The sequence below is a fragment of the Artibeus jamaicensis genome, unplaced genomic scaffold (genome assembly GCF_021234435.1).
Source record: "Artibeus jamaicensis isolate MK-2021 breed Jamaican fruit bat unplaced genomic scaffold, CSHL_Jam_final contig_444, whole genome shotgun sequence".
NCBI classification, from domain to species: Eukaryota; Metazoa; Chordata; class Mammalia; order Chiroptera; family Phyllostomidae; genus Artibeus; species Artibeus jamaicensis.
Genome location: NW_026521831.1, coordinates 2003472 through 2029236, shown reverse-complemented (window position 1 = coordinate 2029236; position 25765 = coordinate 2003472). Strand labels below are relative to the sequence as shown.

General features: G+C 47.3%; 1 protein-coding gene across 10 annotated transcripts in view; it reads left to right on the top strand.

Annotated features, from left to right (window-relative positions):
- Window positions 1-449: 449 nt before the first annotated feature.
- Window positions 450-25765, top strand: part of WDR20 (WD repeat domain 20) — a 49204-nt gene continuing 23888 nt past the window's right edge. For 2 of the 10 annotated variants that reach the window (XM_037130138.2, XM_037130139.2), the window contains exon 1: window positions 450-769. In XM_037130138.2, coding sequence (XP_036986033.2) covers window positions 521-769 — 249 coding nt within the window. In that variant the 5' untranslated portion in view covers window positions 450-520. The remainder of the gene's footprint in view (window positions 770-25765) is intronic. The other 8 variants (XM_037130132.2, XM_037130131.2, XM_037130140.2 and 5 more) reach the window with 7 other exon arrangements.

The following is a 25765-nucleotide window of genomic DNA, read 5'->3' as shown; positions in this document are numbered from 1 at the left end:
GCCCTCACGCCCTCCCCAAGGCAGAACATTGGGGCTCCCGCGCTCATTTCGCAGCAGAAGGGGGTGGCGGCCGAGGCTGCTCTGTTCCCCAGATCCTCCGGTTCTTGGGGCCTCTCCGGGCAGAGTCGCACCAAGCCAACTCCCACAATGCCGACCGCAGGCCTGCGGCACCTTCCCTAACGCTACCCTAGTCCGGCCGCGGAAGCAGAGGCCAGCGCACGACTACTCCGCCCCGGGGCGGAGCCGGCCTTACCTGCACTGCTAGGGCACAGACTCAGGCCGCGCCCAGGGGAGGAGCCTGCGGACGCCCCGCCGCGTGGAGCGCCAGGTGAGCACGCCTGCGCAGTCGGGCCGTAAACAAGCCCGCCCCTTCCCTTCAGCCTGCCCCTGCCGGGCGAGCTCGCGGGTAGGAGGGGCCACGACGAGCTTTCGGAGGGGGAGGAGAGCGCCAGCCCGGGACTGCGCCTGCGCGGTGGGCGTGATCCGGGCACTCAGGGCAGGATGAACGCTGCTTTCCAAGATGGCGACGGAGGGAGGAGGGAAGGAGATGAACGAGATTAAGACCCAATTCACCACCCGGGAAGGTCTGTACAAGCTGCTGCCGCACTCGGAGTACAGCCGGCCCAACCGGGTGCCCTTCAACTCGCAGGGATCCAACCCTGTCCGCGTCTCCTTCGTAAACCTCAACGACCAGTCTGGCAACGGCGACCGCCTCTGCTTCAATGTGGGCCGGGAGCTCTACTTCTATATCTACAAGGGGGTCCGCAAGGTACCGACCCGGGCGTCCCCGGGGCCGCCGGCGGCGTGGGCAGAGGCCGGGAGTAGGGCGGTGACAGCGGGGACCTGGTTTGACCGATCGGGGCGGCCGTCGCGCTTACTTTGGAGTGGGCCGGTAACTCCACTGGGGCGCTGCTGAGGAAGGGGGATTCCTGAGAACCGGGTGGAGGCGGGCGGGGGGCCATGGGGAGCCGGGTTACGTCCGGGAGGCGCCCGGGCGGTCCGCGTCCCTGTCTGGCGGGTCCGTCGGGCTCTGACACGGCCAGGGAGCGGGCCTGCGAGTCCCCGGAAGAGGTAGGGTGGCCGTCTGGTCGCTGAGGCGGCCTCGCCTCCCGGGAGGGTCGGGAGTCTCGCTCTGGGTTAGAGGACGGGCGGCCGGGGATGGGAGAGGGGGGCGTGAGACTAGGTCGGAAAGGACCTGCCCGGCACCCTGGCCGCTTCCCCTGTCGCCGCTCTGACACTTCGCGGGAGCCGCTCCTGTTGGCGTTAACACTCGCTCTTGGCGAAAACGCCAAAGGCAGCTGCTGTCACTGTCTCCACCGGGGTGCCTCCTTCTCGTCCCCGAGTCCGGGACGGCTAGTTCCTGCGGCGTGAGGTCGAAGGGACGCGCTCCGGGCACAAGGCTAGTCCTGAGGATTCCGTGGGAGCGCGCCCTGGCCCCTGGTCCCGGACCCGGCGGGCGGGCCTTCCACGCCCCGTGCGGGGAACCGGTCGAGACAGACGACTTCACGGTGATTCTGCGAAGCACATAATCATCTTTTAAACATATCTCTTGGAAAGAAACGCTTATTAGAGCTCTTCTTTCATTAGCAACATGACTTGGTTCTCTTTGAGATTTGTGGTCTTTGACTCGACTCCCGGCCGAGTGAGGGAGTGGACGCGCCTGCAGCACTGAAGCGTGGGAAAGGGTGGGAACAGATTCTTACCTGCTTGGCTAGTGTGCACATAAAGGGCAGGCATGGAAGCGTGAGCATTCTCCAAGGTTTAACATACCCAGAACGGTCGAGAATGACAGTGGCACCTAACTGTAGCAGGTCGTCTCATGTGTTCAAGGGGAATCTTTGTGGTGGATGCTAGTAAGTGTGCCACTGTGTCTGAGGTGTGCAGTTCTAAGTTAGCGACAGTAACTCGCGTGGCTTTATTTTCTCTCTTTCGGAACTGGAAGAGTGTGAAGTCATTAGTAGTCTAGGTGCAGAAGTTTTAGCTCTAGTCCCAACTTTGTCATGGACTTGTCGGGTGACCGTGGATGAGTTATTTAACTCCCATCTGCACCTCTTTAAAAAGAGAACGATGCAGTTTACACGTTGCAGTTTATAATATGAGGGCTGTAATGAACTTTGAAGTCTTGAAACACTCAGTGGGTATAAAATACAGTTAAAATAAGCAGTGAGGGTAACTGTCAAACAGGAAGCTGCTGTCCTGACATTGATGCCAGGACTGAATGGACCAGCTTTTTTTCTGGAAATAATTTTAGAATTTTAAGTTATTAAAATCTATTTATGTAAAATAAATAAGTGCATAAAAAGAAAACTTATTAGCTGTTGTTAGTGTGGGTGTTACCTTTTTTAAAAAAGTTCCCTTTGAAAGTGTATAGTTTCTGAAGCATTCTAGTGGGAAACCTCATTGGGATCTGATAGCTCTGGTTTGCATCATAAAAGCAGGTCTCTTGCCTTCAACATAGTGTTTTCTTTTAGTGGGATGCTATTCAGGACAGGGTAAAACTGAGAAAACTTTTCAAAATTACACTAGAAAATTATTATTAATTTAAAAAATTTTTTAGACTTTATTTATCTTTAGAGGGGAAGGGAAGGAGAGAGGGAGAGAAACATCAATGTATGGTTGCCTGTCGTGTGTCCCCTGCTGGGAACTGGCCTGCAACCCAGGCATGTGCCCTGGCTGGGAATCGAACTTCGATCGATCGTGCGGTTCGCAGGCCCACGCTCAATCCACTGAGCTACACCAGCCAGGGCTAGAAAATTATTTTAAACAGGACAATCTTAAGCACATAAATTTGCCTTTACATCTGTTATTTATTTAAGCACTTTAATTTTTTCATAAAATTTTACTTTGACATGGTAATATCTCATCATACACTTGCATTAAATGGTAGACATTTCAACTCTCATCTGGGTATTATAATTAAAATTTTTTTTCTGCCCTGGCTGGTGTAGCTCAGTGGATTGAGCGCGGGCCTGTGACTCAAAGGATGGTAGTTCAACTCCAGGCATATGCCTGGGTTGCAGGCCAGTTCCCAGCGGGGGACCCATGAGAGGCAACTATACATTGATATTTCTCTCCCTCTCTCCTTCCCTTCCCCTCTAAAGATAAACAAATAAAATCTTTAAAAAAATTTGTATGAATTCTTAAAAAAAATTTTTTTCCATGAATGAATTTGCACTTACTGTTTCTGAGTATCAATGATGTTTCTGTGACTCTACTTTCTAATTTTAAAATAGAGGAGATATTGTTCATTAGAAACTAAACTTTACTTTTTGGGGTTAAAAGTTGGTCATTTTGACTTTTTTTCCATTTTTTTCTTTTGAGCATAAAAGTTTTACAACAAATTTTTAGATCATTTAGAAATTCAAATTTGTGTGAATACATTCAATTTAAATCTATGTGTAATCTCTTAAGCTCTGGCTGGGTGGCTCATTCGGTTGGAGTGTTGTCTTTTACCCCAAAAGGTTGTGGGTTCAATTCCTGGTTGGGGCACATGCCTTGATTTACAGGTTCAATCCCAGTTGGGCCATGTATGGGAGGCATGTAATTTATGTTTTTTTTCCCTCTCTCTAAAAATCAAGAAAAACATATCCTCTGATGAGGTTTTTTTTTTTAAGGGTCTCTTAAAAAACTTCCTGAAAGAAGGTATGGAGTCATGTGGAATGGAGTGGCCAAGGAGCCAAGAAGCATAATCTCAGTCCTTTAAAAACATGTGCAGAAAAAAGTAAAAAATAAAATAAAATAAAAACACGTGCAGCTCGGATTCTAGAGCTCGGTGGGACTCAGTTCATGCAGTCTCACCCCTCAGAGAACAACAGCAGGGCTGAGTGCCTGCTGACCTGCACCCCCGGGTTTTCGCGTGGTGAGGGGATTGAGGCCCAGAAATGAATCTAAAGAACTGTCTTAGTGGGAAGAGACTGAGCAAGCTTCTTCGTCACGCGGATGCCATTTACTCCAAAGAGCTTGCCCCGGTGATTAGCCACATGGTGCCTCACTGAGTCTTGATAGTGGTCCTGTGAGGAGGTGAGCATGTTTTCACAGCTGAAGTTCAAAATGGGGTTTCTCATGGGAGGAGATGTTGTTTTTATGAACTTATGTTGTTTAAGTAACGATAATATGAACACTGATTAAAAAAAATTAATCTATTTATTTTAGAGATGGGGAGGGAGGGAGAAAGAGGGAGAGAAACATCCATGTGTGGTTGCCTCTCATACGCCCCTTCCTAGGGACCTGGCCTACAGCCCAGACCTGTGCCCTAGACTGGGAATCGAACCGGTGACCCTTTGGTTTTCAGGCTGGCACTCAATCCACTGAGCCACAGCAGCCAGTGCTGAACACTGATTTGATACTGACATGAATGGTTTTCACAAAGATTTGAGTAACTACTATGGTAATAATTATAGTAGGTAAGGTGATGTGGGGTACCTACAAACCAGTAGAACCCTGTGTTTCTCCCAAAGAACTTTCAGCTACTACCCTTCAGGCTTCTTTGTAGCATACTTTGCTCTTCTCTTTAAAAAGAGGTTGTTTTAGGGTAAAGATGCCAAAGGTAGCTGGGCTTATTGGGCCAGCCTTTCATTTCATGGAGATACATTTTATGTGCGTGTGAATGGCTGCCATCTCGATCTCAGCCTGAACATCACTTCTGTCCTGTCCAGAGGCTGCACATTCCCAGGCTGGGTTGGTTGTTTTCCCTGTTACCCGTTCTCAGGGCATCCTGGGCTTTGCCTTTCTAGCACTTGTTAAAATCTTCGATTCTTTGGGTGATGATCTGACTGTCTCTTCCATAAACACAGCCCCTTTAGAAGAGACCGTGTCTTTTCTGCCTTCTTTGTCTTCCTAGTGCCTAGCAGAGTGTCCAGCACAGAGTAGGTCCCTACTGTTTATTTCTTGAGCAAATGACTGACTAAAACATTCATGTCCATTTAGGTCCTACTTTGAAAAGATCTTTAGAAGCTGAAAAACCTATTCGGTTTTGGGCCCAAAAGTAACACGTGTGTTTAGTAGCTCACATCTTTTTAAAGACATCAAAAATTACTGTTAATAGGTTATAAATTTAACTTTCTTGTAACTGGGAAATTGTGTAGCAAGTGACAGTGAAATAATGGAGAAAGACCAAATCACTCCGATTACTTTTCATCTCCTTCTGTCAAACTGTTACCTACCAGATCTTTATAGTAACAGAACTTTTTAAAGCTATACATACTCAGAATTACTTGACGTTCAAGTCAAAGAGTCTTACTTCCCACCTCTCGTCTAGATTTCAGGCCCCAAATGTGCTGCCCAGAGGTGCTGTTGGAACAGTTGCTGCAATAGATGGGACACAGAATTGGATGGCTTGCAAGGCCTTTTCAACTCTTAACCTTGTGCGATTCTGTGCTCAATAATTTTTGAGCTGCTTATTTATTTATTTTTAGACAGAGGGGAAGGAAGGGAGAAAGAGAGGGAGAGAAACATTGATGCAGGAGAGAAACATGGACTGGTAGCTTCTCACATGCCCCCAACTGGCCTGCAACTCAGGCATGTGCTGTGACTGGGAATCGAACTGTCAACCCTTTGGTTCACAGGCCGGCAGTCAAACCACTGAGCCACACCAGCCAGGGCTCAGTAATTTTTAAATGAAAGTAATTCATTTTTCTATTGGGAAGATGTCTTCATGTCTTGTATTCACTGTCTACTTGAGTGGGAATTGGGAAGTGTGGAGTGTTGTGAAAGCAAGTTGAACACGTTGTGATTCAGGGTGGTCTTTGTGCTGGGGAGAGCTTTGTGCTCCCTGTACTGAGATGAAGTTGGGGCCAGAAGAGTCCATTAATAACAGTGAAAATGTTTTTCAAGCCAGAATTATCCAAGAAGGTAGTGGTTTGGCTTGGGAGAGACGTGATGATCCTTCTGTATTAAAAATACTCTGTTTGACGAGGGCTGTAGGACCACCTTGTGGTGACTGAAGAATTCCTGCTTTGTGCAGGAGGGTGCACTGTGTGGCTTCTGAGGCCACAGAAGCCGTGGTGACGGTGAAGGCTCCTCCCTTCCACTGTCCCACAGACTGTCTTTGGATACTGCACCGCTCTAGAGAAGGCCATGTTCTTCGCACCTTTCTCCCCATTTGCAATTTTCTCTCTGCTCCCCATTTATAGTTGTGAGAGAGGCTTAGAAGTGTAGAACTCTTCATATCAAATTTACTTGGAGAAATTTTTTACTTTAGTATGATATGTGCGAAATTGAGTGGAAACCTATACTTTTTTTCCATTAAGGACTGCTTATTGAGTTTTGAAGTATTAATAAAAATTTAATTATTCGACTGTAAAATCTTGTATACTGAGGGGAAAGCATCTTAATTTCACACTTACAGCAGGCTTGAGAAACTCATGTGACACCTTGGTTCTCTTGACCTGGAAGCAGAGATGAGATTTTGAAAGTCTCCATGGGTGGATATCAGCAATGACAAGAACCTCCCAGAATATGTTGGTAAAATCCATGATAGTCATGAATGTCATTCTTTAATAAGCAAATATTTGTGGGGCACACCTACCACATACAAGTTACCGTTCTAGACGCTGGGTGTAGACAAAGTCCCCACCCTCAGAAACCTGTCGCCTACATTCATTATCAACAAGTTCATCTAGTGACTGACTGTGAGTGTCGGTTGTGCTCTGGTGAAGAACTTGAGCAGGGATCAGAACATAGTGGATTTTGTCACTGACTAGTTTGGCTGAATGCCTAAAACAAATGCCTTGTTTTAAAAATAAATGTGAAGGCCTTCGTAGTCTGGTATTTGATGTCTTAGAGAGCAATTTATTTATGTTTAATGATGTTAGTTTGTGCAGAAATGTGAAGTGTGTCCCTGTTCGGTTATTTAGGAGTAGACATCAAAAATAGAAATGACTTTAATTCTCAGTTTTAATTTTTAGGACATTTAAAATATATGTATTTTATTTTGCCTTGGCTGATGTAGCTCAGTGGATTGAGCGCAGGCCTGTGAACTAGAGGATTGCGGTTCGATTCCCAGTCAGGGCACATGCCTGGGATGCGGGCCATTTCTCAGCAGGGGAGGCACGAGAGGCAACCATACATTGATATTTCTCTCCTTCTCTCCTTCCCTTCCCCTCTAAAGACAAATAAATAAATTTAAAAAATATTTTATTGATTATGCCATTACAGTTGTCCCATTTCCCCCCTTCATTCCCCTCCCCCCTCCCCCCACCATTCCCCCTTTAGTTCATGTCCACATGTCACAAGTTCTTTAGCTTCTACATTTCCCATACTATTCTTGCCTTCCCCCAGTCTATTTTCTACCTACTGTCTATGCTACTTATTCTCTGTACCTTCTCCCCCCTTCTCCTCCTCCCATTCCTCTGTTGCTAACCCTCCATGTGATCTCCATTCCTGTGGTTCGCTCCTGATCTAGCTGTCCTCTTAGTTTGCTTTTGTTTTAGGTGTGGTTGTTTATAACTGTGAGTTTGCTGTCCTTTCACTGTTCATATTTTTTATCTTCTTTTTCTTAGATAAGTCCCTTTAAGATTTCATATAATAAGGGCTTGGTGATGATGAACTCCTTGAATTTGATCTTATCTGAGAAGCACTTTACCTGCCCTTCCATTATAAATGAAAGCTTTGCTGGATAGAACAATCTTGGATGTAGGTCTTTAGATTTCATGACTTGGAATACTTCTTTCCAGCCCCTTCTTGCCTGTAAGGTCTCTTTTGAGAAATCAGCTGACAGTCTGATGGGAATTCTTTTGTAGGTGACAGTCCCCTTATCTCTTGCTGCTTCTAGGATTCTCTCCCTCATTTTAATCTTGGCTACTGTAATGATGATGTGCCTTGGTGTGTTCCTTCTTGGGTCCAACTTCTTTGGGATTCTCTGAGCTTCCTGGACTCCCTGGAAGTCTATTTCCTTTGCCAGATTGGGGAAGTTCTGCTTTATTATTTGTTCAAATAAGTTTTCCACTTGTGGCTGTTTCTCTTCCCCTTCTGGTATCCCTATAATTCGTATGTTGGAACGTTTAAAGATGTCCTGGAGGTTCCTAAGCCTCTCCTCATTTTTTTGAATTCTTGTTTCTTCATTGTTTTCTGTTTGGTCATTTTTTTCTTCCTTCTGGTCCACTCGATTGATTTGAGTCCTAGTTTCCTTTCCATCATTATTAGTTTCCTGTGCATTTCCCTTCATTTCACTTAGTTTAGCCTTCATTTGTTCCTCTAATTAGTGAGTAAAATCAACCAGTTCTGTGAGCATCCTGATCACCAGTGTTTTGAACTGTGTATCTGATAGGTTAGCTATCTCTTGGTCGCTTAGAATTATTGGCTCTGGGGCTTTGAGTTATTCTTGAGCCATAATGTTTTGGTCTGTTCTCACCTGTTATGTATGAGGGCCAGTGCCTTAGTTGTTTACCAGGGCAGGGTGACCCAGTGGCTGGGTTGTGATGCTGTATGTGGGGGTGGGGTCAGAGAGGAGCAATAGTGGTCCCCTCTGCTGCTTCCCACAAAGCCCCTGGGGCCTGTGCGGTCGTTCTCACTGCTCGCTCCTTCGCTGGTTTATCTGCGTGTGAATGTGTGACTACGGTCAGCCTGCTGCCTTGCCCCCTCACTGGGTCTGCCCATTCCCACCCCGAGTCTGGGATCCACCAACTGCTGCCCGTGCACCAGGGTTGGTCTGGCTGATTTTTCCTGTGCAACCCCACTCTGCCAGCCGCTGGCTCCTTCCCTCTTACTGGTCTGGCTGAATGGTTCGTTGTTGTCAGACCTCCGAACAATTCAATTTTCTATGTTTCGGTTGCGTTTTTTTTTACTAAAACTTTGTTGTCTTTAAACTTTGTTGTGGGAGGAGGCACAGTGTTTCCACCTATGCCTCCATCTTGGCTGGAAGTCCCTAATTTTTAGGACATTTTAAAATTGAGGATGTTAGTGACAAGTTACCTTATCCTCTAAGAGTCTAAACACTTGGCATCTGTTTTATTTTTTTTCTAAATATTTTATTTACTCATTTTTAGAGGTGAAGGGAGGGAGAAAAAGAGGGAGAGAAACATCAGTGTGTGGTTGCCTCTCATGCACCCCCTCACTGGGGACCTGGCCTGCAACCCAGGCATGTACCTTGATTGGGAGTGGAACCAACCAGTGACCCCTTGGTTCACAGGCTGTCGCTCAGTCCACTGAGCCACACCAGCCAGGGCATGATTTTAGTAATAAAGTAGAAGGAATGTCTTGCTTTAAAAAAAAAAAAATCCTCATTCATCAAGTGTCTGTTGTTAGGTACGAGGTACTGCTGTCTGCTGTGGAAAACATGAAGATGAATTAAACCATCGCAGGTCCATAAGGAGCTTGCGTGTTTGTGCTGGTGGTTGTGAAAGCAGAAGGCGTGTGCTCTGGATGTGGCATAAACAGTGCAAGTACGGAGTGGAATTAGGGAGTAAAGGTGAAGTATTTCTCCACCTCGCAGGAGAAGGGTATTGGGCTGGGTTTCAAATAGATGACTTGCCCTGAAATGATGTGTATGGGTCACATATTTATAAATTTTAAAACTTGTAGCCTTATGTTTCTAATTTCAGAAATGATTTACCTTAACTTCTGATTGAGCTTTAGTTGGCAATTGCTCTTACTGTTTAGCATTTTTTCAACTTCATAGCTTCTCTATCAGTTAGTTGCGACTTGAGTAATGTTTTGCATTGTCAATTGTATTTTGTAATGCGGATTTTTAAAAAGTTGGGTAGATTGTACTAGAAGCATGCTAAATCAGTCTGTGCTACACTTTATCTTGTTTTGTAGCAGTCGGAAGATGAAACTATAGATTTTATAAGAAAGAAGCAACAATCTTTCATGAGGAATGAATTTACAAGGTTTTTATATTTTAGAAATAAGAATCGGAATGACTTAACATACCCTCAGCTAACCACACCGTAGGCCACCCCTGTGGCCTGGCGCCGGCTCACAAGCGGCTCCCCACTGTGCTCTGCTTCCCTTGGGTAGTTCTCCTTACTCACTGTGATCTGCGTATCAGAGGCCCTGTCCTGTCTTAGTGTTTCATTTAGTAAACATCCGGTGGCTTTGTGAGAAGCAGTGTACCAGACCAGGAAATCAGAGTATGAGACACGATGCCTGCCCTTGAGAGAATTACCATCTAGCACAGAGACAAGACAGTCACACACTCATTCATTCCATCAAGGTTGATCGACCGACCGCCTGCTCTATGTTGCTGTTGAGACAGACTCTCTGCCATCAAGAAGCTCATAGTCCGGTGGAACGATAAATAGCTTATTCAGCTCGTGTGTGTGGGACTTGTAGACCCAAAGACAGGTCAGACTCAGTCCCTGGCCTGCGGCGTGTGCAGCACTGTGGTGAGATGTGCAGATGGTATCTGCTATTTTTAACAATATTCACTTATTAGGACTTCTTAATCTGAACAGAATTTGGGGGGATGTCAGTCTAGATGGGAAGAAGTGTCTTACATCTTTATTTTACAACCTCTAATTGAATTTTAACATGTCCTCCAATTGTGAATACAGGCAGCCAATCACAGTAGTAACAGATCGTGACTTTCTTATCAGTGAAAACTACAGATGTTTGCACATCACATGGTGGTTTTTTGCAGATATAGCAAATAGCATCCGCACTCATCACTGCTTTGAAATTGCAGTCATTCATGGGGCTGCTACTGGTGCTTGTTATTCTTTATGAGAAATAAAACTTTTTAAGTCCTAAATTTATTTAACACAGTGTAGCTGAATTTTAATATGATTGATCTCCTTTGTAATCTTTTATGTTTAAAAACATTATTGTGAGAAGGAGACCATGGTCCAGGAAGTGTGAACACCCTGATTGGGTAAGTCTTGGCTTTCTCTTTTTAAATTTTTATTTTTAAAGAATTTATTTATTTAGCCCTGGCTGGTGTGGCTCAGTGGATTGAGCGCTGTCCTGCTAACCAAGGGGTTACCAGTTAAATTCCCAGTCTGGGCACATGCCTGGGTTGCGGGCCTGGTCTCTGGTGGGGGACATGCGAGAGGCAGCCACGCATGGATGTTTCTCTAAAATATTATTTATTTATTTATTTTTAGACAGAGGGGAAGGGGGGCAGGAAGAGAGGGAGAGAAACATCTATGTGTGGTTGCCTATAGTGGGTCCCCCCACTGGGGACCTCGCCCACAACCCAGGTGCGTGTCCTGGCTGGGAATCAACTGGTGACCCTTTAGTTGGCAGGCCGGCGCTCAATCCACTGAGTCACATCATCCAGGGAAGCTTCCTTTGTGTACTAAGGAATGTGCAAGTGCATGGAAGAAGGGTCACTGGTTTCCTGTCCTCCGTGAAGAGGCCCCTGTGGCCCCTGTGGCGGTTTTCTCACTCAGCATCGATGATCGGGAACTCTTAAGTTGGCCAGGCCGGTGCCGGTGTTCTTTCTCTTCCTGCTCATTCCTTTTTGCCCATTCTGCTCCACAAGACTCACACTGTTCCAGTGGGTCAAGATAGTGTGTCCTTACAATGTAACATTTGTCAGTCGCAGTGGGAACTTAGACTTTATCAAGGTGACATTTGAACTGAATTGTGACAAATGGGTGGCCTAAAAGGGTAGAGCAGCAATTCTCAATCTTTTTCATCTCTGTAATTCATAACCTAATTACTACAATTCCGTGGCACACCAAAAAATATATTCTATTTTTTTCCAATGTGACCAAAAAATAGGTATGATTTTGATTCATTCACACTGGAAAGCTATTGTGTTGACTGTTGTCATTTTTAAATTTGACAACCTAAGGTTAAAGAGGTCAGTGCCCCTGACTAATTAGTCAGCTGTTGCATGTTCTAAACATTTTTGCAGCATACCCATTGAAAAAATCGCTGGCGTGGGGGATTCTAAACCAGGACACGGAGAAGCCCAAGACTTAAGGACGAGGCCTTTGATGGCTCCTTTGGCAGGCGGCGAGCTGCACTGGGAGGGCTGAGGCTTGTGGGCCAGGGCCGCGTCAAGGCTGCCAGAACTCCTAGTACGATTAGAATTTTCTAATGCGTTTTCTCCCTTTTGGAGCTTCTGCGATGCCCCACTGCAGTAGTGTGTCTGCCTCCTTTCAGGTTCCTAGTGCATTACCCTCTTTCAGGACCCAAGCTAGGCGATTGTATCCCCACCACCCTCACAGGACCCTCATCACTTATCAGTAACCTTTGCTCCTGCCGGACTGTCACCCTTCAAGCACACGTCTGTCGTGCATGCCATGATTGGTCATTGTAACCCCCGACCCCTTGCACTCCTCTGTTCTAACCTGGCTAAATCTAGTCATACAGTAAACGTTATTTCCATCGTCTTACAAAAGAGGGGGGACCAGAAAGGGTTCTCTGTGGGGAACCCATTCCCTATGAGTCCTCTGCCCCAGGCTACTGTCCCATTTCTAAGCTGCTTCTTAGAGCTGAGCTCCTCAAGTGGCCCGGATTCTCAAAATGTCTTCGGACTGGCGCCTTCAGCACTGTCGCCTGGGAGCGCGCTGGAAGCACAGAGCGCGGCCCCACTCCAGGCTTTGCCAGTCGGAAGCTGCACTCTTAGAGCTTCCCCGCGTGATCCCTGTGCTCGCCACAGTTGGAGAGGTGTTGGTCTTTGTTAGCGCTCTCTGGTTTTTCACCGCCTCTTCGCATTTATTCCAGCCAAATTATCGTACCTTCCTGTCATCTCTTTTAAGTGTACAATTCTGTGGTTCTTAAGGAATTGACCAAGTTGCACAACTGTTGCCATAATCCAGCTTTGGAAGAGAAGGGATTGTTTTCAAATTTAGTTTGTGTAAGTTTCATTTATGCTGGATGCGTCAGTTCCAGAGGTCTGCTGTGCTCGTGGTGTGGTGCTCGAGCTGGTAGACGGGTCTGTGCACCTCACCATTGTTAGGGGGTGGTCTCAGGCTAAGTGTTCCTTACCACGCCAAACAAAGCCAAAGCGGCCTGAGGAAAACTGCCAGAGGTGTCGAGTACGTCTGTTACCTTGATTGGGGTACACGGTTAATAGCGCAGCTCTTGGTGTGTCGGTCATACCTCAGTAAATACTGTATTTAATTACAGAACACATTTATGTGGTTCTAGCCTCAAACTATGAAACTGTCAGCAGGATCTAACTTCCATTCCTCTCTGTTCCCTCTAATCGTTTCATCTGTTTTGACTCATCCTTTTATTGTTATAAGAATGAGATGATACTTGAGCAGGAATTTGAAGGAATCCAGGAGGCATGCTGTGTATGGTATTTTGCATCCTTTTTTTCCTGCTTAATGATACATGAGTATATTGGAAATCTTTCCATATGAGTAAATGGAGAGCTTCTTCATTGCTTTATATTGTATCCTGTGGATGTGTCATACTTAATTTCAGTAGGTGATTCTTGATTGTTAATTTTTTAGTACAAATGCTGCTGCAGTAAATAACTTCGCTAGTGTAACTGTTTTGCAGAGAGGCAGTGTACCCGCCGGGCTCGTTTCCAGAGGAGGCACTGCTGGGTCCTGTGCGTTTTGCTGGGTGTTACCAAACCGCACTGCATTGGGAGGGCTGTGTGGTTTGCACTCTGACAGAGCACCTGTCTCACACAGCCTCACTAACAGCGTGTCATTGGGCTTGTGCATTTGATCTGTTAGGTGAGAAATCAGTGCAATTTTTGCTTGTTTTTCCCTTGTAATGAAAGAGGTTGATCATCTTTCTGCATACTAAAAGGGAAATGTATTTCTTTGTCTGTGAACTGTTTTTTATCCCTTGTCTGTTTTTCTGTTGGATTGTTGGATATCCTGATTTTTAAAAAAGGAACTTTTTGTGCATTAGGGAAATTAACCTTTTGTGATATGAATTACAGATGTTTTTCTTCCCGGTTTGTCCTCTGTGTTGTGACTTTGCTCAGGGGAGGTGGTTTGTGCGTATGGCTTTGTGTTTTTTTTAAGATTTTATTTATTTATTTTCAGAGAGAGGGCAAGGGAGGAGAAAGAGAGGGTAATACTGATGTGAGAGAGAAACATCGATGGGCTGCCTCTCGCACACCTCCAACCAGGGACCTGGCCTGCAACCCAGGCATGTGCCCTGACCGGCAATCAAATTGGAAATCTTTCAGTTTGTGGGATAACGACCAACCCACTGAGCCACACCAGTCAGAGTTGTATGTGATTTTGCCATGAAGAATTTTCTTGTTTTTTGTAGTTAAATTCATAAATTAAAATTTTCTCTTATAAACTTATGGATAATTTTGAGCCACAGCTTTACCATTTAGGTGTTAACCAGTTGACGTTCTCCAAGGTTTAAATAACAGGGAAAAGATTTACATTTTAATATTTGAGATTAGGTTTAACAATTTTTGGAGGCAAGAGATGAACATTAGAATGTACTATAAAAGGAGCTGGTGGACAGTGATTCACGAGTGCTTTTTATGTTTTGGTCTACCTTGAATATGTATTTTGTTAGGGGTGTTTTGCTTTGCAAATAACAGGAAACCCATCTCAAACTAGTTTAAAGGGGTTGTGTTGGCTTATGTCATTGAAAATTCCAGAGGTAATGTGGGCTTCAGGTATGGTTTGGTGGGGGTGCCAGCCCTGTTCTGTTGAGATTTGCTTGGTTTTGTTTTCCACTTTGTGTCAGTCATCCTGGCTTAGGTGGCATTATGGTGGTAGACATGGACCAGAATGGAGCTAGTATCTAGGGTAAGAGTGAAAAGCTCTTCTTGTTACTTTCTCTGAAGAATAAGGAAGACTGTTACACAAGACTGTTACACAGAAGCCCCCAGCAAACCTTCTTTGATTCATTGCCCCAGATTGGATTCCCCACCCATTCCTGTGGCCAAGCAAATGTTCTGCACTGGCTGACTGAGTCCTGGCCAACCCACACCTTTATCAAGGGGATTGGATTACCCAGCACCCTGATTACTCTGGAGCCCACTCTGGAGCAGTGGGTAGATACCACTGCAGGAGAAGAGATCCATAGGTAGGTAGGCAGCCAAGAGGTGCACACCGCCTGGAGGGCCTAACACTGGGTTAGGTACCAGGGACTCAGACATGATAGACACAGCTCGTTGCTCAGGAAGAGCTCATGGTGAGAGGAGTCGGTGAGTGGGGTACAGGGCATTGCTGGCATGTGGGCATTGCCTGGGCTGCAGAGTGGTCCTGCACAGTTGGAAACCTCTTCTCTTTGCTCTCGCTGTTTGACCACTACGAGTGTCCTCCCCAAAGTTGTGGAATTTGTAGTTTGACTCTCTGTCACCCCATTACCCTGTGAATCTAGAGGGTGGAAACTGTCTTATCCATTCATGTCCCTCGTGGTTCCTGAGCATAGTGGGCACGTTGTGTTTGGTTTGACATGAATGAATTGGGTGAGATTATAGTCCTCCTCAAAGGGCTTGCCCGAGTGAGTTCGTCTTTCAGATGCCTGCTGTGGGCTGTAGACTGTCAGTGTAGTCACCAGAGCTCACAGGGTCAGTCTTGGTGGTGCCATTTGCACTGTTTGAGAGACTCTTAGCAACTCATCTCAGCCTCAGATCTTGTACTGGGCAGAGTTTTGGGCTTTCCTGGAGGAGGTTCTGTCTAGGGTCTTGATCGCTTCACCTGGAGCTGGCTTTGTTCAGAAGCTATGTCATCCTTATCCTGGCATCGTGGAAAAAAGTGTCTCTTCTTCTTTCCTCTTAATTATAGGAATTGCACAACTCCTCCCATTGCTCTCTGCCCCTCTGTATTTTGGAATAGGTGTACACGTACTTAGCAAAACTGAGGGCAGTCCCAGCTCATCTGGTTAAAGAATGGTGGGTGTTACGCTCAGGATGTTCCCTGGTGTGGCAGCTTGCACTTCACAGAGAGCTCAGGTCGTGGGGCACAGGTTGAGCTGGAAAAGTTTCTCAGAGTCCCGCTGGGGACTGCACAGTGCAGCCCTAGACCAGGTGCAGGTCCACCTGCCACTCCCCTGGCGTCCTTTGGAGCCTCTGCCCTTAGACCCATGCCACCTTTCCCCTTCTTCCTTAGGACTACACGGGCTTCCTGGCTGCCTCTGCTCGTTGACGGCTGTGGTACCTGCTTCCCAGCCTTCCTTTCCACTGGAGTTCTGCTCTCCCTTGCATGGTTTCATACCCACCCACTACCCGTCAGCACCATGGCTTCCATCTGTGACCTCTAGTCCACCTCTGGCTCTCTTTCCCATGGTGGTCTTCTCTGCTTATGTGGCTTCAGCTCCAAAATTGCTAATTCGGGTAGAAACAGTTGTCCCTCTGCCCCCATGTGACCTTGGCTTCTACTGCTCTCATTTCTCTGGGACACTGGGTACTCAGCCTCATGCTGCCAGAGCCACTGGCTGCCATGAGGCCCACACTTCCGTGACCTCTCAGCAGCATCTGGCACCGCTGATCATCTTCTCTTTATTGAAACACTCCTTGTTGTGACACCTGAATCTCGACTTTCTGCCTTTCTGGCCCACATCTCTCTGGCCATTCACGAGTTCCCCCTTTGCCCGTTCTTCTCCACCTAGTCTTCACTGATTTCCTCACGACAGCGATGCTCTCTTTCCTGCTTCTGTTGTTGGTCTCGCTGTGTCTGTGTCCTCTGTGCCTCAAACCACTGATGCCATTTCTCCCTGTCAAGGAAAAGCGGTTACGGCAGCAGGTTAATCCGGTGGGTATTACAGCAGGAATCCGTTAGCGGGGCATTTCAAAGTGAAGCTGCATGTGCCCCAGCAAAGCTCTGCCACTTCCTTTCAGGTGGTGACTTTGGCCAGTTCCTTCCGCTTCTGTTGCCATTTGCTTTCTGGACCATCTGTCTAGGGTCATGGGTCCTGGGCATCACTGAGTTGGAACTATGACTGTCGTTCCCTGGCAGGACTGGGACCTGTTTCGGAGCCACTGGGGCACTCAGGTTTCTGCCGCCCTCCGCTGCTGGGCTTACACCAGCTTGAGCTTCAGTTTCTCATTCATATTTTAACTTTTTCTTGAATAGACTTGCAAGAGTTTGTCAATAAAAATATTTTTAAATTGATTTGAAGGGAGAGAGGAAGGGAGGGGGAAAACATTGATTTATTGTTCCCCTTACTGATGTATTCATTGGTTGATTCTTGTGTGTGCCCTGACTGGGGATCCAACCCACACCCTTGGTGCAGCAGGACAAAGTTCTAAGCAGCCGAGCAACCCAGCCAGGACCTGAAGTTTAGTTCAGAGAGTCAACTGTTGGTGGTTGTTTTTTTCTGGTTGTTAGTACCTGTGTTATCTTTATTATTATCTCTTTAGGTTAACTCTGTTCTTTCTCTAGCTTTCTGAATGGAAAACAGGTTTTCAGCTTTTCATACGAATGATATGCTCAAGGCTGTAGAAGTCCTTCTAAGTATTAGATTAGCAGCCTCCATGTGATATTTAGATACATGGTAATGTCATTATCATCAGGATCTAAATATTTTATTTCCATCAGTATTCCCTTCAATTTCTAAGCAGGTATTTTTTTTTCTTTCCTAAGCAGGCATTTTTTAGTTTCTATTCATGGTGTTTAATTCTTTAAAAAAATTTTTTTTTCTTTTTTAGGGAGGGGGAGGGCGGGAGGGAGAGAAACATCAGTGTGTGGTTCCCTCTCACGCACCCCTCCCACCAGGGACCTGGCCTGCAACCCAGGTGTGTGCCCTGACTGGGAATTGAACCCACAACCTTTTGGGGTGTGGGTCGATGCTCCAACCAGCTGAGCCACACCAGCCAGGGCTAATTATTATTTTTTATCCTCACCCGAGGACTTTTTATTTCATTGCTTTTTGAGAAAGGGGGGGGAGAGACTAAGGGAGAGAGAGAAACATCAGTTTCTCCTGTACGTGCCCCTACTGGGGGTTGCATGCGCCAGGACTGGGGGTAGAACCCATGGCCTAGGTATGTTCTCTGACTGGGAATCGAACCTGCCACCCTTTGGTTATAGGACGATGATCCAACCAACTGAGCCACACAGGCCAGGGTCTTTTTTTTCGTTGAAGTTTTTTATTCATTGACTTTAGAGAAATAGGAAGGGAGAAAGGGATAGAGTGGGAGAGAGAGAAATACTGATTTGTTGTTCCCCTTATTTGTATACTCATTGGTTGATACTTGTATGTGGCCTGACGGGGGATCGAACCTGTAACCTTGGCGTATCAGGACGACACTCTAACCAACCGAGTTACCTGGCCAGGGCTGAATCCTTCTTCTTTATACATTGTTGTTTCTGTTGCTATATTTTTCATTATCTCTGTTTTTGCCCAAAATTCTATTTTGAAGATTGGAAAATCAGTTTATTTTTGTTGGTATTTGCATGGAATGTCTCTCTATTCCTTATTTTCGACATAATTATGTAGTTTCACTTTCCATGTCCTCTTAGATGTTTTCGTTGTTATTCCTGCGCTTCCCCATTCTCCCACTTGCACTCCGTGAGGAATTCCTGTTGCCTGCCTCTCCAGAGTTTGTCTTGGATGTGTCTGCTTCTGTTTTCATTGCCCTCGCCCATCCTGCCTGGATCCCGTGCAGCCCTTCGCCTGGTCTCCAGCTTCGCCTTTGCTGCCTTCTCATTTACTCTGGTAGCCAGAGTCATCTTTAAAAATGTGAATCTGGTGGTCACTCCCAGGCTTGATATCTTTCCATGGTTCTTGTTGCTTTCAGCATTAGAAACAGTTATTAACATGGCCGACAAGGTCCTGCCGGAGCTGCTGGCCCTTGCTCACCTTGTTTGCCTCTCTCACCTCTGCTACATCTTTCTCACTCCCTGGCTTCCTTCTCATTCTTCGGACAAGCCTTACCCTTCTTGCCGTGGACTCTTCTTATGTGCTGTTTTTTCACCACCCCCCTCACCTGTTTCATTCCTGCTCCTTCAAATCTTAGCTCATATATCATGTTTGTCTAAGCCTGTTATCCTGATCCCTAGTCTAGGTCATGTCTCCTGTTAGCCTCTAGTACATGTCATGATAATACTAAAATAACTGAATTTGAAATTTAATGCCCCTTCTCTCCCCTGTCCCTGATCTAGATTGCGAACACAGGGAGGCTAGTCTTATCTGGCCCATTGCTGAACTCCTTGTGTCTAGCCCAATCCCTTTAATGTGTTATAGGCATGCTGTGAATATTTGAATGACTGGACAGATGTGTAAGTGACTTGGACATTTGTGTGGTGATAGTGGGTAGATTACTATGGTGAGCATGTTGTTAGTAATTGATTAAATATTTCAACCAGCCTCTGATCTTTCTCATTTCTGTCTTGAGATAATGCACTTAAAGAATAGAAGCTGTTATATCTATCCCATTTCTTTGTACCCTTCCCCTTGCCCCCTTCTCTATACATATTTCCCACACGTACGTCTTACCTTAGCACCGGCAACAGGGAGATGCAAGAAAGAAAGCTGAGAAATATGCTCAGTTTAAAAGGTTTTCTTAGAAGGAAAGTCTGCTAACCATTTACATCACCAATACAGCTGGCACATAGGAATATCTCTTTCATCAGTGGGGGTGTAATGAAGAGACCCCGCCCCCTTTAAAGTTAAAAGTAGGTGTATTAATGGTAAAAACTTTGGGAAAATCTTACCTCCCACAGCTTTTCATGTTTTGGTGTTTTCCCTGCCAATCTCTTTTTTTCCTGGCTGCCAACCCTTCTTTGGCATTTGGTTGTACATTTTAAAATAATGTAGGATCCTAGTGCCTGATATTGTGCCTGGTGCCACATAGATGCTCATTAAGTGTTCAGAGAATAACCCCAAGTATGTGTTTTTTTTTCAATGTTAAAATCTCCTGCAGCTTCCTAATTAAGTCTCTAAATAAGCATTGCTTTTGTTGAAGGTGTTCATGACCTGTCTGAGAGTAATTGAGCTGACATGAAGGTGTGATTTTTTGTTTGTCCATTTTAATGAACCTATTAGATCATTGCAGAAAGCCGCTTGGGTTAAATAGTTCGGAGTCATCTGTGAATTCCTTTCACTTCCTCAGTAAAGCCCGTTGGCTCTGCCTTAAAATATACCCAGAGTCGGATCACCTCCTGCCACCACATCCTAGTCCCAGGAGGTGGCCCACTCACCTGGCTATCGCAGTGGTCTCCATGGGGCCTCCCCGCCTCTGCCCTTGTCACTCACTGTGTCCTGGCGCAGCCAGTGACCACTTAAACCACTAGGGTCAGGTTGGGTTCCTGCACAGCGTACACCTCTCTGATGCTTTTCTACGTCACGTGGAGTGAGCTCTGGTTTCGTTACGAGGGTCTGGGCCCCTCTGTCTCCCCACAGCCCAGGGTGCCTTGCTTCCACTCTTTCTCCTTCTGCCTCCATTCTGTCTGCTGAGAGCAGCTCTGGGGGCCGCGGGTGCACCCTTCCACCTGACGGGAACCCTTTCCCTGGGTCACCACAGGGCTGCTCCCTCCCTTCCTTGCAGCTCTGCCCACGTGCGACCTTGCCAGCACAGCTGTCTGTCGCCCTGCCCAGAAAGGCATCACCATTAGCCTGCCACCGCAGCCCCTCGCCTCCCTGGCCTGCCTGGCATTTCTCTGTCATCGTCACCTGACACTCCCTGACCCCTTGATGGCTGGTGGTCTCCCTGCTGAGTCCCTGCCCAGAGGGCCCGTCTGCCCTGCTGAGACCTGGTACCACCAGCCTGTGCCTGGCCCACAGAGTAGAGCTCAGGCAGTGCAGCTCAGTGGGTACTGGAAGGAGTGGCTGAGCGAGAGGTCTCCATTTAGGACATATAGGTACTGTGGATTCTCCTAGGCAGGTTTGATTCCCTAAGTAGGCCACAAATTCATGCAGTTCAAAACTCAGAGGGTATGACGAGGTTGTTTCTCACAACCCCGCCCCTCAGAAGTAACCAGTGTTAAGTTCTCGTGTATTTTTCCAGACATAGCCTGTGGTTTTGCAAAATCGAAGATGTAGTTCTCCATCCATTAAAACAAAATGCCCATTTTAACATTTGCGCTGTTTCGTACCTTGTTTTTTGCTTGTATCATTAAATGTGTTTGAAGGTTAGTCTTTGTCAGTGGGCAAACACCTTCATTTTGTTAGTGGTACATGTTGCCCCATCGTCTGGCGCACAGTCCCACAGTCCCCCGTGGACAGGCAGTCTGCAGTCCGCCTTCCGCTCTCACAGACCCGCTGCAGCCTGTGCCCCCGCCCCTGCTGCCCTGCGTGCGGCCCGTGGGCCTGAGGGGCCGACGTGTGTGTGTGTGTGGCTTTGGTGGGCGTAGTCAGGTTGCCTTCCGCAGCTCGCGCCCCCTGCGCTTGCAGCACTGCGCACTGTGGTTTCCTCTGTGCCGGTCGGCCAGCTCACACGTGCTGCCCGCCACAGTTTTGCGTTCTCATTCCGTGAGTTAAGCATCATTTTTTTATCTTTAGGAGCTATTTGTATTTCTATTCTGTGAGTTTTCCATGCACTGGACCCATTTCTACTAGGATTTTGGTTTATTTTTAGAGAGAGGGGATGGTGGGGGAGAGAAAGAAGAAGAGAAGCATCAGTGTGTGGTTGCCTCTCACACACCCTCAACTGGGACCTGGCATGTGCCCTGACTGGGAACCGAATTGGAGACCTTTTAGTCCACAGGCCTGCACTCAATCCACTGAGCCACACACACCAGCCAGGGCTTTTCCCCCTCCTATTAACTTGTAGGAATTCTCTTTTATGTGAATTAGTCCTTAATCTATAATCTGAGTTGCAGACGTTTGGTTCTGTTTGTCAGTTAACTTCTGGTTTGGCTTGTGGTGATTTTTCTAGGTAGAAATTTTGTTTTATATGTAATAATTTTTCCTTATGGCTGTGGATTTGGGGTTATGCTTAACCCTCCTAACTTTATTTTTAAGCATGATCCTGGTTTCTTCTTGTACTCCGGAGGTTTCTCTGTTTGCATTTGCTCTCTCTGTGATATTGCAGAGATTTATTCTGGTGTGAGATGTGAGATGGGGTTTTGACCTCCCTTCCCTTTCTGTGGGGAGCAGGCCATCAGGACTTCCTGGTCTCTTATGTCTGGTGTGGGGGTCATCTGCGGGAGAGACCCGTGGGCCGTGTCTGGTACCTTTTTCAGTGTAAGGGGTGGTTGTCTTAGCAGTGCTGACCTAAAAGAGTGGAGGGAGTGCAGTCTGCTGGTGAACGTGGTTTCGAAACAGATTTTCTAGAGTTTTCATTTGGTAAACAAAGATTGATAAGATTAGTAATAACGGATGCAGTGATAGCTAATTAACATCCAGCACTACACCTAAGAAACATGTTCAGTACATTATATAAAACTAAAGAAAGGAGAGATTGTCCTCTCTCATTTGAGTGACTCATGGTTGAGGCCACTTCCCTTGACTAACGCCTGGTAAGGCTGGTTGGTAGAGAGGAGGGCTTCATGGGCGTGGTTCTCAGGTGGCTGTGTTTCTTCTGCCTCATAGGTGGCCTGGGTGGGCTGTCCTCTTGCAGAAGGACAGCTCTTGTCTAGTGATGGAGGGTGTTTGAGGACCACCCCCATCAGAATCAAGATGGTTGGTCTTTCACTGCGTTTGCTCCTTCCCCCATTCCCATGCCACGTGGCCTGGTCCTGCCCGGGGTCCCCCTTCTACTGCAGAGCTGTTTTCACTGTGAGCCCAACTTCCCAAGATTTGTGACGGCTCATGCTCCTAAAGCATCAGACCCAAGCTGACCATACCAGTGGCCTCTTCAAAATCTCTGTTCCTATTTCTGTGATGAATGAGGTGGTCAAGTGGATACTTGTGGCCCCCGCGCACTAGTGTTTCGTGTATCTGTTTAACGTGGCCTCTCAAGTGCCGCTGCACTCCCTTGCCTGTACCATAGCTGGAACGGCCGGCTGCTCACTGCACAAAAGCTGCCCAGCTCCCTTCTCTTCTCTGCGGCAGTGCTTGTCCTGCGTGTGGCCCTCACGCAGTGCTGCCGCCGCAGTGTCTGCTCAGCACTAGTGGACGAGAACTCTGGGTGCGGGTAGCCCAGAGTGTGCACACCTCGCCAGCCTGGGACTCTGAGGCACCAGCATTGGAGACCCACTGCCTCAGCGGGTCTGGTTCAGGGCTCTCCTCACAGGACAGTCAGCAAGAGCTCAGTGACTGTTACTCCGTGGATGTCAGTGGTGGCCACGGACTAATTTGCATATCAGCACGGTGAACGTTACTGTGTGCTGGGCACTGAACTAGGTGCCTTCGCAGACACAGACCCTCTTGCGGGGCCGGTGCTGACATTTCCCGCTTTGTGCACAGATGGGGAGGGGTGGCACAGAGGGGCGGAGCAGCTTGCGGGGCTGCACAGCGGCAGAGTGGCGGCGTCCCCCTGGTGTTCCACACCGTCTGCACGTGGACCCTGGGTTCCGAGCACATGTGGGTGTGCGCCCGGCACGTGGTTGGGGATAGATGGCTGTGACACCCACATTTCCGGATTTCTCCTGTCGTCTTAACCCCGTCCACTAAGCGCAACCTTTCAGCTTTTTTAGAAATGGAAACGCAGATGATTTATTTCCTCTTCTTAGTATTTATTTATTTACAGTATATCAGTGTTTCCTGATAGAGTGGGGGGGCTGTAAGGTTGTAGTCTGCCCTGCACGTTTTCATGTTTCTCAGCCGTGCACTTGTCCCTCCAGTGAGGCACAGGCTCCTGTACTAGACAGCTCTGGTCTCTGGGCTTCTCATAGAACCTGAGGAATTTCGCTGCACTGATTTAGCAAAGTCTGAAGGGACTGGGAAAAGTACCTACTTGTGCTGGTCTGGCCTCAGTCAGCTTGTGGGGAAAGAGGAGTGGACAGGTGTCAGCCAGTCGAGCACTGCTTTGACCCAGGCGACCATTGTCACGTCTGATGAGAGAGGGCCCCTCATCGAGACTCTGTGTGCGTCCCCCTGACCTTTCTGACCTTACTCCCTTCTTACTTCGGATGCCTCCCTCCACATGTGTTTATTTAGACACAGGTTTTGGACAGGCAACTAAATACAAAAATGTTCTTGTTTTGAAGGCCTGTGAGGAGGAATCAAGTGCTTGTTTTCATGCTGACGCACTGCACTTGTTGTTTAGTGCATTTGTGTTACTGACTTCACAGTGACAGTAGCTCATACGTAGCACTTTGTACCCCAGCCACTCTGCACCTTTGGACTCCTTGCCCTTAAGCACTGTCAGAACTGCTTTGTTGCTGTGGCCCCTCCCGTCTGCTGGGACACGTTCTGCAGCCCCCGTGGATGCCTAGAACCGTGGGTCCTACCAGCTCCTATATACACTGTGTTTCCTGTACACACGTACTTACGATAAGCTTTATTTATACATTAGGCACAGTAAGAGAGTGACAGCATTAACTAATAACAGCCGTTCTGACAGTATGCTGCAATAAAAGTTATGTGACTAGGGTGTAGACGAAGTGGACAGAGATGAATCATGGCTCAGGTGGGACAGCGCAGGACAGTGTGAGAATCACCATGCTCCTCAGAACAGCATACAAGTTAAAACTTATGAATTATTTATTTCTGGGTTTTTCCATTTAACATTTTTGGACCATGGTTGACTATGGGCAATGGAAACTTCAATAAGCAAAACTGTGGGTAAGGGCGACTGTGGCACCCTCATTTTCCCTCATTTAGTGGAAGCGGTAGTGTGGAAAGGCAAAAAACCCTCCAAGCCCACAGGGCTAGATGTGAGCACAGTCCGTGCTCCTGAGCAGGGCACAAGGTGTAGCACAGGTTTCCACCTGGGGCTTCCTCCGACGCCTGGCGCCTGCATCCTGGAAGTGGTATGTTACTTGGTGTTTCTGTTCTCCTCGGGCGGGGCCTGTGTGGAGGACGGGATTGACGCCTGAGTTCATGCACGGACAAATTCAGGGCCTTGAAAGGTGTAAATTCACTGAGTTGTTGGCCAGGGACTCAGGCAGTCCAAGTGTATCCTGCAGTGCCAGCGGGTGGCCTTCTGGGACAGCACAGTCTGGGCTTGAGTGTCAGCCTCCCAGTGCCTTTCTCAGCCTGGCTTTCACTGGGACAGGCCCTGGTGGGGTCTCTGCTTGGCCCTGCTCTTCCTCCTCCAGGTCCTTGTGTGTGCTATGGCTTGTCACACCTGACGCGCATGTATGTGGTTTCACGTCCGAGAACTTGGTGAGAATAGCACAAGTACTTGGACTTGCTGTGGACAAATTTGGGTGTGGTGGTTATTTGTCTCTTCCGATTTAAAGACAGATCTAGTTGCAGTAGCTTGTGTGGAGGAGAGATCAGGTGATCTTTCCACACTACCCTAAAGACTGCCTTTTTGTCTGTAGCCACAGGTGCTATTTAGGGGCCTGCTGGCATTGGGAGCCCAACCTTTGTCATGGACAGGCCGGGAGCTGGCCTTCATATCTTAGCCCTCACGGTGTACGCAGCCTTGCTTGTAACTGCTTTCTGTTTCTGCCATCCCTGTCATGTCTGCACGCATAACTGGCGGGCATCTCTGCTGGCCAGAGTTCCATTAGTAGGCATTTGGCCCCGCTGCAGAGGAAGATTTCCTTGGGAGGCAGTCAGGAGCTTGGGAAAGCTGTGGGAGTGGGCTTTGGCCTCAGCTGCTCAGGACACAGCCAGCTGGAGAACTTTGAATTATCAAGAGGCGAGCAGCTCCCTTCTCTCTGCTGCTCTGCCCGCTACCTCCGCAGCCCAGAGACGCTGCCAGTGGCTAGAACACATGCGTGAACTTTGCGCCGACTGAATGAGCGTCCTTTGGTTTATGTGAAGCTTAATGAGTTTTGCAAGGTCTTCTGTACTTTAGCTTATAAATAATATGGTTTTCAATTCTGAGAACTAGCTGCTATTGTCTGATGTAGAAACAAGAAGGCCACAGGCGAAATTCAGAACAGAGAGAGGAGCCGGAGAAGCAGGGCTTTGGGTCCGGTTACCCTGGTGCTTTTCCTGC